The sequence below is a fragment of the Colletotrichum lupini genome, chromosome 2 (genome assembly GCF_023278565.1).
Source record: "Colletotrichum lupini chromosome 2, complete sequence".
Lineage (NCBI taxonomy): Eukaryota > Fungi > Ascomycota > Sordariomycetes > Glomerellales > Glomerellaceae > Colletotrichum > Colletotrichum lupini.
In genome coordinates this window covers 4,886,051-4,901,068 of record NC_064675.1, presented here as the reverse complement: position 1 = coordinate 4,901,068, position 15,018 = coordinate 4,886,051, and the positions used below count along the sequence as shown (strand labels likewise).

The window sequence follows — 15,018 nt, the reverse complement described above, 5'->3', positions numbered from 1 at the left end:
CCAGAAAGCCCAAGATGCGTCCCCTCACAGAAAAAGAGACCGAGACCCTCTTCAACAAGCTGGCCAGCTACATGGGCAGCTCGCTGAAGAACCTCATCGCCCCGCTCGACAACGGTCCCGAGCCCGATCGTTACGTCTTCCGCATGATCAAGGACCGTGTCTACTATGTGCGCCTCTCCGTCGCCAATCTTGCGACCAGCATCGCCCGCGATAAGCTTCTCAGCATCGGTATCTGCCTCGGTATGTTCCTCTGCGCGTGCAAGGCCAACCCCAGTTCTCAGTCAAGTCTTTGTGTATATATGGACTAACCACCGCCCCTTTTTCGCCATATAGGAAAGTTCACAAAGACTGGCAAGTTCCGCCTGCACGTAACCGCTCTTCCCGTCCTCAGCGAGCACGCAAGATACAAGATTTGGGTCAAGGTATGTCAGACTTCAAAAAACCCCAATTCGTTCGATTGGAGTCCGCGAAAGGAAGCATGTACAGTGGGACAGACATGCTAACAGGGAGAAAATCGTTCAGCCCAACGGAGAAATGCCCTTCCTGTACGGTGGCAACATCGTAAAGGCCCACGTCGGCCGCTGGTCCGACGACTGCCCCGAGCACCAGGGCGTCATCGTCTACGCCATGGACGACAAGCCCCTCGGCTTCGGCGTCACCGCCCGCTCCACGGCCGAGGCGCGCCGTCTCGATCCCACCGGTGTCGTCTGCTTCAGGCAGTCCGACGCCGGCGAGTACCTTCGTGACGAAGATACCCTCTTTGCGACGAACAGTTAGATGGGTCGGTCTTGTAATGAGATATTAGAAGAGGAGGGGTGTGGGGGGTCGTTGTGAGGTAATGGCTGTGGTGGTTGCGCTGCTGCTGCTGCTGCTGCTCTCGATACCCTCTGGGTTTTCATGTTTGGCACATTTGGAACGGCGTTTTGGGTTCACCAAAAAAGAAGAGCTTGAAGAACGGCGGGGCATTTACTACATGGCGTTTTACTGTGATTGTTGGTCATGGGCAATCTTGACCGTTTTACTTTTGGGGGGAAGAATTCGCAGTTAGCTGTTGTTAGCCTACGGCTCTCCAGGATTTGGGTCTGCGAAGACCTGCTGGCTGTCTAGCATATATTGCGAAATTTCATCGACTGCCATATAATGTTTCTTTACAAGAAGTTTGGAGAAGGCAATCAGTCGCATATGCGATGGCTTGATAATGACGTTGATATTCTTACGGTCAGTAGCGTCGGCTAGGATCTTGATGATTTACTTGCCTTGTACTATGCGGTCCCTTGATATCGAGTTCGAAAACAGATTCTATAGCTGCGAGTGTGTCTACTTCAGCGCAGATCTGGACTATTGAATCTGATGGTCAACACTGCCCTAGAGTTGGCTTGCCGATCCCGGTTCTACCTTCGCAAGGATTATCAAGTAAACACTCGGATGCAATGTTAATGAATTCTTAGTTGGCAATTGGGAATAAGGGCACTGTCTCTGTTGTGAATGAGCTTTTAGTTATCTTCTTTAATTGGATATCATAGATATGCCTGGTATATATATAGAGAGAGAGAGAGAGAGAGAGAGATTGAAAACATTAAATCATGCTGTATCCGTGACGATGCTCGTCGTCATCAAGACCAGATGGAAGGAAAGAGTGAGTAAAAGACCCATCCAGAACGCTATCAACAGTCTATACCTCCGTGGAGGACCTTCTGCCAAATTAAACTCCGTCTATAGATCCCATTTCTAAGATAAAGTGAATGGTATGTTCATTAAATGGTCGCGTAAAATGAGTGCCGGTTTAGAAGGTGAACTTCATCAAAGCGGGGTTGAGGAGTACCGGAAGGCAGAAGTGCGAAGTGATGGAGATAGCCACGGGGAAGATGGTCGCAAAGTAGCGAATCTGCCACTGGACGGGGAAGACGTAGTATCCGCAGACGATGAGAGCGATTCCCAGAGCTGTGAAGATGAACGTGCCCGCGAAGCTCTTGATGATCTTGGGAATCTCCTCCATGAAGTTGCAGTTCTCGACTTCCTTGGAAGTGGCGCCCCACTGGATGTCAATCTCGAAGAAATGGCAGAGCAAAGCCTTGGAGACGTGGAGTGAAATGCCGCCCAGGAAGATGGTGAACACAGGCATCCACTTGAAGTTGTCCCAGACTACATATGAAAAGATTAGCTGTCTGGTGTCGATGCAGAAGAAGAGAGGGAAACTTACGGGCTCCAAGGAGAGACTTCTGGCCCAGTCTGTACCTGAGCACAGCCAAGGCAACGTTTCCAGCGAGAGGGAAGACGACGATGATGGAGAAGAAGATAGCGAACGAATCGAGGTAGTACTTGTCGTAGTAACCAAAGAACCATCCAGTCAGGAAGTAGTTCATCAAGGTAAGGATCCATGATGCTCCGATAGCGTAGTAGGTGCCGATGTAGGACAGAATCGTAACTTTCCTGTAAAAGGCGATGTTGGAGAAGACAAACCGTCTGAAGAGGGGCGTGAAGGGGCCACGAGTAAGCCAGAAACGGAAGGGGTGGAACAGCAGCTCGTTGCATCCGTAGGCGTACTTCTCCCAGCGGGCCAACTCGTCGTAGACAGTGAGGGAGACACCCTCCTTGAAGCCATCACCGGTGTAGGCACCATAACGGATAGAGTAACCGGAAGTCTGCAGACGCAAAGCCATATCGAAATCCTCGGAGACGTGAGACTCAGACCAGAACTTCTCGTAGCCATCCTCCATGTAGGAAGCAGCATCTTGGAGAGCAGACCAGCGGAGGATAGCGTTGTGACCGACGAAGGGCGAGATATCACCGTTGGCGACGGCAAAGGTAATCATAGTGTAAATCATCTGCGTGAACCATGTGACACTGTGAAAAGAGATTAGCTGGTGTGCGTATGGAATGATCACTCGAATCAACTTACGCCTTCTCGAAGAAAGAGTCGGAAACCTGCATGACACCGGAGGTGTACTGAATGATGGCAACCTCGGGAGAAGCCTCCATCTCGCTAACGGCATCCAAAAAGCAGTCGCGGGGAACACGGGTGTCAGAGTCGATAAGAAGGATGTAGTCACCCATGCGGATGTTGCCCTCAGCCCACGTTCGGCCCTCAGACTCCTCGAGAACCTCAGCAAGAGCTTGCTCGTAGGCTTGATCCTCACTATCCTGGCTCCATCTGCTTCCGCGGTTGATCTGCTTGAGCTTCTCCTCAACCCTGTTGCTAGTCATCAGGGCGTAGTTCATGTTGGAGGCCTTCTTGAATCTGCCTCTGCGGATGAAAGGCTGAACGGTGGGGTCTGAAGGCTTGGGGTTGTGGCCGGGGCGAGCAACCCATCCCATGTTGTGCTCCTCATAGAACTCCCTACGGGCCGAGGCTTCGTCCTCGCTGATGAGCTGCATACCGTCGTCGTTGACAAAGATGCTGGCAGAGCCACCCTGCATCTCGTAGGTGGAGATAGCAGTCTTGAGAGAGAGAACCGTGGGCTTGATGACAGCGTTCAGGCCCTCCTTATAGACGGGCATCTGGATGGTGACGTGGGGAAGCTCGCCACGGTGAGGGCCAAGGCGACGCGGCGCCTTACCAGAGTAGTTCTTGGAGTTTGCGTGAACCGACGAGATGGGACCGAGGATCTGGAAGATATTTCCGGAAATAGACAAGAAGAAGAACTTGTGGTGCGTTAGTTCATGACAATCAGGTAATTCAGATTCGCAATACTCACGAGACTGATGAAAAGCGTAAGCGGGGTAACGGCCAGGAGTGCCCAGCGCGTGTAGCTGCCGTCGATGGTGGACTCCAGAGCCAGATTACGGTAACCGAGACCCAAGCACGCCACAGACAAGCAAAGCGCCGCCGAAACCATGATAGAACTGGTGAGTCGGACTGGTCTGACCTCAGCCTTGAGGGCTTCCTCAAGCGCGGCAGGCGAGAGTTCCTCAACGTTGACGCCGGCCTGCTTCTCGTTCTTCTCGTCGCCATCCTCCTCATCACCTCCCTCGTTACGCCAGATGTAGGAGATGATCATGTGCTCCAGGCTCTCTGCGCGGGCATGCAGTCTGTTGGCATCATCATCCCAGACGGTGAGCAGGGGAGGGTCGAGAACGAAGGCTGCAAAGTGATGCTTCTGACATCTGGGCAGGTCGGTCATCCTCTGGAGGACTTGAAGCTGTAAGCCTCCAGCGAGAGGAATTGAGTTCAAGGGTTCGCCGCTGTTCAGGAGTCCGTGAATGATGGACTGGATAACAGGTGTGTTGACGGTCATGGCACACTAAGCAGGTGGTTAACTTGGAAACTTGGCTACTATGACGAGTGCCTGTGAGTACTTACGCTGACATTCAGCTGGGTGACCATATCGAAGAAACCATTGGGTACAGTGGATAGCTGAGGAGGAGCGCAGACATAATCGTTCCGACCCTTCTTGAGAACAACACCCTCACCCAAGTTCCACGCCGAAGCGTACATCTTCCTGAGCTGGTCCTGGTAGATGCTGTGGACAGTGACATCTGCCCTGAGGTCGATGATACTGCTAGCATGCTTGTCCCTCATACCGGCAGTGAGCGCCAAGCTCACTGTCGACTGTCGAGCGGATGTTCTGGCGCTGTGTGTCCGGTAAGGAGCCGGTCTCTCGGCCGCCTGCGGCTTCGGCTGCGGTGCAATCGGTTGCAAAGTAGTCGGCTTCGACGGTTCGGCCTCGGTTTGGCCCGACGCCTGGTCGGGCGCGAAGTATGTCTTGAAAGCCTTCATCTTGTGGAGACTGTGAAACGAACGAACCACAAACTGGTCAAACCACTTCCCGCCTTGAGGTGAAGAGAGAACAGGATGGTTGATTGTGAGCGAATGGAATGAGTGTTGGTCAGGGTAACCAGTAGCTTAGGGGGACGGGAAATCGGTTCAAGATATGTGAGACGGGACCATAGTAGAGACTCTGCAAGTGCGGAGGGCATCCATCCTGGGGACAAAGGTCTAGTCAAGCCGCATACACGGGGGCACCGGCAGCTGAGAGCAATATTATCTGGTCTAGCTGAGTACGCCAGGAGCGATATGGGCGGCCATGGACGCCTCCAATGCGGCAATGAAAGGCGTTAGTCAAGGATCGTATCGAGGAGGGGGGGACAAACAACGGTTGGCCTCGCCAGCACTCGCCGGTCGACCACGCACGCAAACCTGGGTTCCACAAGCCTAAGTCGTCCGTTCAAGACGGACTCCTAGCTGAGATGGGACTGGTGACAAGCGAAATGGTTCCTGACTTTGGTGCTCGAAAAGCTGGCGCCACCCGTGCGTTGGGTGGAAACCCGGTAGTCAGGTACAAAGAAGGAGAGAAGCTTTCCCCCATCGTGAGGGGGTAGCGTGGATGGAGGCGACAAAGGAGAGTCGAGGCCTTATCGCACAAACGATGGCTCTCCAAGCGTTGCATGGCCAAGCCGTTAGACTGAGAAACAGCCATAAACACCCCTGCGAAGGCAAAGGTGTGCTAGCTCATCGGCGTTGCCTTGGTCAAGTGCCATCATGATGATGATGCCGATCTGGAATAGGCGAGTTGATTACAGGCCACTGGCCAAGCGGGACGACACGGGAAGATCGCGAAAAAGTTCTTCTCATCAAGCCGGGAGACTGCCTGTGAACTGACACCGGCAACGACAGTGTTGATCAGGGCACTCGCCCACGCCGGAGACACGATAGTCGAAGCCGGCCAGAGAAAACCCCGGCGATTTTGGTGATCAACAACATGCTACCAAAACAAAAGGTTAGAGACAGAAGAACGGCGGATGATGGGGCAGTCTAGCTCAGGAACGACCAGAGCCGTCCTGACTTAGCGTGGTCTAAATCGGCCATCTCCTGAGACTCTAGACTGTGCTTTCAAGGAGGTCGTGTAAGCAGAGAAGCGCAAGACAGATAGCTGATATCAACAGCCGAGAGAGGAAAAGGCCTTTTTCCAGTCCTTTCCTGACCAAGCTTAGCCTTGCCGCAAAGCAAGCCTCCGAGAGGTCTTTGACCATTGAAAACCTCCGCTCGTCTACTTGGCTTGCGCCGGCCAAGTTGGTTGTGGGCGCTAAAATTGGCATACCGCAAGCTGCAGGACAATTGGTTTTTTGGCCTCTAGCTACTTTCGTCCCAGAACCCTGGTCACGGCAAGCTGGCAGGGCCTTCCGAGGTCTTGGTAACCTTATTCGTTGACCACTTGGGCGAGCAACCCTGGGATTGCGAGGGTATCCCACTTTTGGGAGAGACATAACGCTGACCGGGCCGAGTGTCTCTCTACGCAGTAGGTTTCCCGTTGTCTCTGCGTCGTGGGTGGGGGGACGCTCGTACAATAAGAGCGATCTTCAGACCGAGTCCTCACATAAGGTTTGTGTGTTTTGGCTCTAGAATAAGGTATCGGTCTTTTCGAGGAAGTAGAAGGGCGGTTGGATGCCTACATCTAAGATTGGTGGGCATTCACAGTTCTCCGCTTGGCACTAGCCACGGTGAAGGTTGTGAGCGGTGGTGAAAAATCACGTATTGGGGCCGACCTGAAGCACACCTCTGGCGGAGTGGAGGTGGATTCTTGCCTCGTTAACCCCAAAGGAGTTGGCTTCCCGTTGTTACTTGCTTTTTGGGAGCAATACGGTGTTTTCCACGAAGGCATGCAACAATGTTTCGGGAATGGTGTGCTCTCAGTCATTGTCTCGTCCGAGAGCCATGCATGACGGTAACTTGCAGAATGACTGGAGAGGATTTGGGCGTAAGACGGGAAACCACCGTCATCCCATGTAGCGGCGAGGTTCGGGCGGAATTGTCAATATGGGATGATTGAGATGAGATGGCTAGAGATTAGGTGGGCGAGAGTGGCTTGCTGAACCTGTGACATTGCCTGGTCCTGCCGATTTCCAGGGGTGGTATGGCGTACAAAAAGTGTTAGTGTGTAAGTATTCCATAGACCAGGCCCATTCCATGCACGTCGTAGATAGATGTGTTGGTCGTACAATGGTGGCTGAAGGAAGCCGGCAGAGGCAGACGATGGAACCCGATTGAAAGAGGGTGGAGGAGGGACGGGAAAGCTAGGCAAGCTGGCACGTTGGCTCGTTGGCACGTTGGTAGGCAAGCTGGCACGCCGCCCAAGGTGATGATGATGGCGATACATGCAGATTGCAAGGCAGCGGCAGCGCAGTCACGGATGGCGGCAGATCCTGGATGTCGTTTCTGCATTTGGTTAGATGAGGTTGTGTCTTGAGGTGGTGTCTTGGTTGCTTCGGTGGCACCCTTCCACCGGCACCTTCCCTCCCGCCTGTGCCTTGCAGAAACGAGCATGTCATTACACGTATAGCTGCTCATTGTGTTGTTTAGCTGCGTACTCATTGCCGTGAAGAAGTCCCATTGGATGACGTGGTACAGAGCATATGCACTTTGAACGGCATATTCGCATATCCGCAACGTCCTATCGGGCTCTTCGGGGAGCGGCCGCCGTGTACCTCAGGTAGGTAGGTAAGCTGTGTTACTGGTCCTTTTCGCCTCGGGTCACGACAATCAAACATTCAAAATCTCTCGCCCGCAACACCCACTGCAACGCTGCAGATACCATGTGGCTGCATACGACTATCTTGCTTTTCTAGGCACCAGGCTCGACTGTGATACGTTCAAATCTCGACTCTCAGCTACTTTTGTGCTGCAATGCTGCACAATGGAGAATATTGGTCTGAAGTTCCCAACGTCTGGTCGCGCCGATTTCCATTCATCCCGACCGTGGCGCTTTTTCGGTCTTTCCCATGACCTCAGCTACTTCAAATCCACTTGGGTATCTTCGCCTCATCTTTCGACTTGGGTCTATGCATTCGTTTCGCCATCCCGGCCAAATTCTGCGCTAGAGGCCTGAGCAGTCCGAACAGGCTGAACAATGGGTGCGGTGAATCCCAACAAAGACGCGAGTCAATTTGACTAGAAAGCCTCCATAACGCTGAATCTGCTGAAAGGAATCAAGAAACTCAAGTGTCGGTCTGCTGCCCCGAATCAGTCAAGTCTCTGGATTCTCTTTTTGATCGACACTGCCCAGGACGCGGTCTTGTTGCCGGCGTCCGTTGTGTGCTGCTTAACAATGGATGGCAGATCTCTCAGCCCAGCGGTTAAACGAATAGTTTCTGTCTCAATTCGCGAGCAAAGACTATTCAACACATGCTGGCTTCAGCTCTCAACGCATCATCTCTATCAAATTGACGATGAACGTGGCAATTGCATTCTTTTCGCGTAGCGAGCCCTAATACCAGTCAACCTTATGCATCAAGTTCAGCTGTCGGCGTGTCTGAACTCTGTACTGCCTATCTAGCCAACCCCTGAGCCTGCGCAGATCCCGTTTTCGACTATTGCCATCCCGCATACAATTTTCCCGGTTCACGATATCTCCGCCCCAGAACTGTCCAATCGAATCCTTGCAACGTACGGCAGACTGCAAGAGGCACTCCGCCAAAACCGTTCTTTCTAATAGACCTACGGCTACCGTAAATTTTAGGCATTAATAGCGCGACTTTCTTATATATATAAATAAATATTATAATAAATCCCGTATATTATTATAAGGAATTGCTTATAACCGTAGGTAGTAGTAGTTATATAAGGGCGGTTATACTACCTAGCGAAAATAGGGTAGCTAGGGGGTATATCCTCCCTATTAATTTTTATTACTAATTAATTTCCCTTTCCTCTTAACTAACCTAATATTCCTTAAGTAAGGTAAGTAATCCGCCTACGCCCCTATAATTACTTATTAGCGATTATATTTCGCTTTATTATACTTTATACCCTTTTCTATTTTATTTTTATTACTATTACCTAATTATATACGTAATTATAAGTATAATATTCGCAATTTACTAATTAAAAATATTAATTAGTTATAATTAGGCAGTTTTATGCGCAATTACTAGTATAATTTTTATTAATTAATAATTATGCTTCTTTTTAAGCTAATATATATATAATTATAAGTGTAATTACGTATATATATCTATTTACAATTTAATTCTTTTTATTTACTTTTTTCTTTAGTATTAACTATTTACGTATATATATTAATAATTTTATATAGGATACTCCCTTTCTTAATAATTGCGTACGCTATATAATACTTATAATAAGCGCTTAACATAGCGTTCCGGCCCGTATTAAGGGTATATAGCTCTTAACGGTCCCCGTATATTAACCTATATAGTACTTTAATAACCTTATATCTTATAAAATAACCTCTTATCTCCTTATTAATACGTATATTTCTATATAATAACTTCCTTATTATACGGATTCTTATATTATTTATAAGCTCTTTATTTTCCTTTTTAAAGACTTTTTATTAAATCTATAACTTTAGTATTATATAAGTTAGTATATATTACCCTATATTATTTAATATTATTATACTAACCCGTATAATCTAGCCCTAGCGTTAGATTAAGCTTAACCCTAAGATTATTAAGAATAGCCGTTATATACCCCCGGATATTGCCGTAACTCGTACTTAGGTTATTAATACTATTTAGATAACCGTATATAGCGACGCTAAGATTAGTACTAAGTCGTATACTTATTATAAGGCTAATAAAGGTATTTTTACTAATTACGTTACTTTTATAAGTAAGGGCTACTCTAGTTATAATTATATATTTATTATATACGAGTATACGCTCGTTATACCTCCCGTTATTACTTATACGTTACTCTATACTACCTTATATTTATTTATAGTTTATTAACGGTTCGTATTAGCTCGTAATACGCTTATTAAAGTCGTTAAGCGCAGTCGTAATTATAAGGGCTATAATAAAGTTTATATCGGTGCTCTACTTAAGTCTTTAAGTATTATCCCCGCTATATACTTCCGTACGATAGTAAAAGCCCTTAAATAGGTAGCTAAGTAAGCTAAAGATAATAAAAAGGGTATATATAATAATATATAGGATTATAAAGAGCGTTACTAACTTATATAGACTCTAAGTAAGGAGTAATTAATTCGATATTCTTATATAGTATAATATAGGAGTTTATATAAGTATATATTAGGATATAGTATAATTAGGTTTAATACTTAAGTAATAAGGCCCCTATAGAGTCGTAGGGTACTTATTAATTATAAGCTAGAGTATATACGCTTAGTTTAGCTTATAAAAAGCCGTAACTAACTATATAAAGGCTCCCCCTAAAGTTTAACGTTTTTAATAAAATTATAGAACTTTTATTTATTATATATTATTATTATATACTTTTTTATCCTTTTTAATATTATAGATCCTTATAAGCGTTTATATTTTTATATATATACTTATAAGACTTAGTAAGTAAAAGGATACCCTTATATATTGCTATAATTATATATAAATATTTACCCCTTATTTAAAATTTCTTTCTTAGTTTTTTATTTTATATATTACTACTTTTTTAGAATAGTACGACCGCGTATTAATTTTTTATTATATCGAACGATAATTATTATAAAGTTAGAGAGTAATTAGACTTATAATATAATTATTATATATATCTTTATAATTTTTAATACTAGAATTATAAAGCGAACTTTCGAACGTTAACTTACGAAATAGGACTTATAATAAGAAGAGCGTACGGTCTTTTCTAAAGATCTATTAATTCGTATCTAAGAATTATTCTTCTAATAATACTTAAATAATAAAAATATCCTTTTTTAACTCTAGTTTAAAGGATTTATAATTACGGCTATAGGATTATTAATACTTCGTTAATAAAATTAGCTTTAGTAATAATAAATACTAAAATAGCTCGTAATTATATAATAACGATTAGAAAAGTTCTTTTTTAGTATACTAAAGGTTACTTACCGTACTAAAGGGTATAATAGAGAGTATTTTTATATATAAGTTCGCTAATAAGCTTATATTATTAGCTAAGATAAACTATACCTTATATATTACAAAACCTTTTTATAATAAGTTTAAGATCGGTTAAGTAAGATAAGGTATTATTATAAAGGGTTTACGACTCCTAGACTAAATTATATTTAGTTTTTAAATACGTACGATAAGCTTTTACTATTTAGATTTAAGATCTATATTAGTATTAATACTTATTTATAATTTATTATATAGTTCTATATAGGGGTTTCTACTTATACGTCCTAGAATATACTTATATAATATCTTATTATTATTTAATAACGGGGATTTATATTATTACAAGTTCGTTTAGACTAAGGGAAAGAAACCGTTCTTATATTTAGTATTTATTACTACTTTTTATAACACTATTTAATAATAAAAAGTCTAATTATATTCCGTAATTACTAGATCTTTAGTAAAAGTATTTATAATATTAAAATTAAAAGTTAGTAAAATCGTTTTTATTAAAGTAGATTAGTATATTAGCGGGTAAGTAATATATATCTTAGTATATATAAGTATACTTATATTTATAAGAATACTTCTAATTACTTAAGTTCTAAGGGCTATTCTATATAAATATACTCTCTAACTAGATTGCACTTCTATTTACGTATATATTACTAATTCGTTCTAATTTTATTAACTTCGTATAAATTTAGAACTCTTATCGAATTCGTTATTAAAAAGGTCGCCCTTACGTTATTTCTAATTAGCTATAATAACTATATTATTAACCTACGTTACGAACCGTATAAAACTTTATATAGCTAATTAACTAAGACTTAGTTTAATAACTATTAAATACTATTTAGAATAGTAATAATCTAAACGCATATCTTCTTTAAGCTACCTTATAGATTTATACCTTAATTATTAAGAGCTCCCTAACTATATTAACTAAAAGTACGAAGTTTAGTAAGGCTAATTATCCTTATTTTAAAGTATATTAATATCTTCGTATTTATTTAAAGTAATATATATATAATAAGTTCTAACTAAAAGTTACTTTATTTAATAAACTATAGAGTAGTATTATATAGGTTAAGTAGAGATTAGAAAACTCTAGAATTAATCTTAGAGTATTAAATAGCTTTATAATTACGAGCAATACTAAGGACGAAGAGGAATTATAAATATAATTATAGTTTATTCTAAACTATTTATTAACGAGAATGCTCGTTTCTATTCTTATAATATACCAAGTTATTTACTATTATAAACTTTATCTTCTTATTAAACTATTATAATCTCGTCTTTCCTATCGTTTTTATCCTTTTTAACCTTTTTCTTAGCTTTTACCTCCTTCTTAACGATCTTCTTTTCTTACTTAACTAATAATTCCTCCTTAATCTTTATTATTAATTTAATACTAATACCTATTAAAAGCCGTGTTTTCGGAATATTTCTATACGTCGTTTTACTTAAAGTTTTAGTTATAATTAGCTTTATACGACCTTTTCCCTTCTTTATTAACTAAAGTTTAATAACTAGTAACTCAATTCTAATTTAAAAAATAATAGAAAGTTGGTAATTTTTTTTTATATAAAATCGCAGCTTTAAAAAGGAATCTCTCTAAACTTATAGCTTCGTACGCTACTTTATAATACTCTAAAATATTATAAGGATTCTTTATATTAATTAGAAATATTATTTACTTTATTAAAAGAGTTTCCTAGTTTATTATAAAATATAAAATAATAAATCGTATTATATCTTAATATAAAGTAAATATTAAGAAGTAATTAAACTAAACTTTTTTAATAAACTTCTTAATAACTTAGACGTTAATATAAGTCGTTACTTAGAAACTGTTAAGTTCGTTTTTAAAAAAGGATATATTATATAATATAATAAAGATATTAATTATTAATAATTATTTTAACTCCTTTTTCGTTTATTAAATACTTCGTTCCCGCTCTTTTAAGCTTATAAAAAGAGATTTTATTAATATTAAGGCTTATACGTTTATATGTTCTTATTATATAAAAAGAGTAGAGCTTATATAAGTATTATTATTAATTAGTCGTTTTGAAATAGCTTTACAAAGAGGTATTATAAGATCGATTAGTTCGGTAACGTCTTATATAGAAACTAAAAGTTATTATAAATCTATATTATAATATTTATAAATAAACTATTAGTTTAATAACTTAAATAAAGAGTAATTTTTATTTATAAGAGGGCAAAAAGTAGTAATTATTTTTATAATAAAGTTATAAAAAAAAGAAAAACTTTTATATCGGGGTACGATATTACGCGATTTTATATACTGCTATACGGTCTAATATATTACAAAATTAAAATATTTTTTAAGCTATAAATCTCTATAACCCCTATTTATAGGTTATTATACTAGTCTAGACCCTATCCTAGGTAGTGGGGTGACCGTAAAATACGATTTCTGCTTTGACACATGAAAAAAGTGTTTTGGCGGAGTGCCTCTTGCAGTCTGCCGTATAACGCCCCGTCTCGCCAACCTTACGAACTCATGGTTTTCAGCCAGAGCTGGGTTGCCGTCCAGTTGTTCAGGACATCGTGAAAGATTGCAAGGGTTGTGGCCCTGAACTCTCCAGAGCAGCCTTCGCCCTTTCAGACCTTAGCTAGTCCCACGTCGGACTGCGTCGAAAGGTCGAGACCAGGCTCGCGGCATCTGGCAGCGCTGTGACCAACATCGCGAACGCCGGCAGAAACTTCGAAAAGTGGAAGGCCCTTATTCACTAGTGTCCCTTTCTTTTTTACGCCCAGGACTGCTGGACCATTGCTCTTCCCGAGAGAACCTACCTTGGCATACGCAACATGAATCTACTGAAATGTCTTCATCTCGGGGGAGATGTCGAATAGCATTGTGACAAACAGGCAAATAGGGCGCGCGACTGTAAGGAAGAATTCTCTTGTTGGCTACTGCAGGCAAAGACGACTTCATCACATTGATAATGCAGCCGCCCAGATGAGTTGGATTCGTCCAGCTCGTCGCAGCCTGGTCCCGCTTTCTGTGACCATCCGATCTGGATTGTCGATATCACATTGACTTTGTCAAATGATAAGACTCTGGTCACTTTAGCAGCTCCTTTCCCGCCTCGGCCTGCATGGGCCAGTCACGATTCTATTCTAGGTTGTTACCAGACCCCTCGAATCAGCAAGAGACACGATGAAAACGGCGAAAAGCAGCCTTGCATCTGAACAAAGTGTCGACTCTCGAGATGGGACTTTGACAGCTGGCTGAATCATCCGTCGCAACGTCGCGGGGGCATCGGATCAACAAAGCGCTCACGTCTTAAACAGTGCCGTTCGCTGTATTCTACGAGAGAAAACACGGCAACATCTCCATATCCGGAAAGGCCAGCTGAAAAGACAGCCGCACTGGAAGAAATTTTGCACTTTTAGATTTTCGCAGAGGCTCCTCAGGAGGATCGAATTTACCCCTGAAAAGCCTCTATTTTGGCGCCAAGACTTCAGCTGTCAGCCATCCGCGAGACTGGCGCGGGGCTCGGACCTTGGACCTTGCCACGCGCCGAGAGCACGCTATCGAAATTCGAAGACGACCTATGGTCAAATTCGGGACATCGAATCTGTCAGGCAAGCCACGCGACGAGAATAGCCGGGCTCATTAGATGCGTACGAAGCCTTTCCCACGGTCCCGGGATCGCATCGTAGGACCCTTGAAACTAGGTTGCATTCGGTGAAGTCGAGCAAGAGTGTCTTGTTTCATTGTCTATTCACTTGTCTCTCGTCCCCAGCTTCCCAGCCCTATCTTGAGCAAACGCTTCCTTTTCGTCGGATTCTGACGAATTAGATTTCTCAGTTGTCAACGTCTGATCTCGCATTTTGCCTACCTATCTATTCTTGGTCTCGTCTGCGATGGTCAAGTGGCTATCAGACAAAAACACCCGAATAATTACTAAAGTTGCCTAGCTACGATTTGGACAAGGCTAAGATTAGTAGAGATGATCTCGCAAGCGCTGCGAGATGCCACGCGAGCAAGACCACGAGAAGTCTGCAAGTGTCTTTGGCATGTGGTAATTCTCTCGTGGTTGATTACTTCTATTCGGCGTCAGCTTGACAAAGTACAACTGAAGTTACTGAACATCGTACTTCTATCACAGAGCTTTACATTTCAAAAGTCGTTTCTATCAGGAGAATGAGATGGTAACAGTAATTCAAGTGTATTTA

At 43.0% G+C, this 15,018-nt stretch overlaps 3 protein-coding genes across 3 annotated transcripts; 1 reads left to right on the top strand and 2 right to left on the bottom strand.

Annotated features, from left to right (window-relative positions):
- Positions 1 to 14: 14 nt before the first annotated feature.
- CLUP02_03797 (60S ribosome subunit biogenesis protein NIP7) lies at positions 15 to 777 on the top strand (the record flags this gene model as incomplete). Its single annotated transcript, XM_049282814.1, has 3 exons — positions 15 to 240; positions 334 to 422; positions 523 to 777. 3 exons carry the CDS (start codon positions 15 to 17, stop codon positions 775 to 777), a joined length of 570 nt encoding a protein of 189 aa, XP_049139957.1.
- Positions 778 to 1,783: 1,006 nt separating this feature from the next.
- Positions 1,784 to 4,816, bottom strand: CLUP02_03796 (uncharacterized protein; the record flags this gene model as incomplete). The annotated part of the gene is made up of 5 exons (XM_049282813.1): positions 1,784 to 2,142; positions 2,201 to 2,844; positions 2,900 to 3,642; positions 3,696 to 4,241; positions 4,301 to 4,816. Coding segments are annotated over 5 exons (2,808 nt in total), but the record flags the coding sequence as incomplete, so codon positions are not given.
- An 8,510-nt stretch (positions 4,817 to 13,326) lies between these two features.
- On the bottom strand, positions 13,327 to 14,672 carry CLUP02_03795 (uncharacterized protein; the record flags this gene model as incomplete). Its single annotated transcript, XM_049282812.1, has 9 exons — positions 13,327 to 13,408; positions 13,466 to 13,650; positions 13,703 to 13,838; positions 13,905 to 13,930; positions 13,969 to 14,063; positions 14,120 to 14,225; positions 14,325 to 14,391; positions 14,468 to 14,506; positions 14,569 to 14,672. 9 exons carry the CDS (start codon positions 14,670 to 14,672, stop codon positions 13,327 to 13,329), a joined length of 840 nt encoding a protein of 279 aa, XP_049139955.1.
- Positions 14,673 to 15,018: the final 346 nt, after the last annotated feature.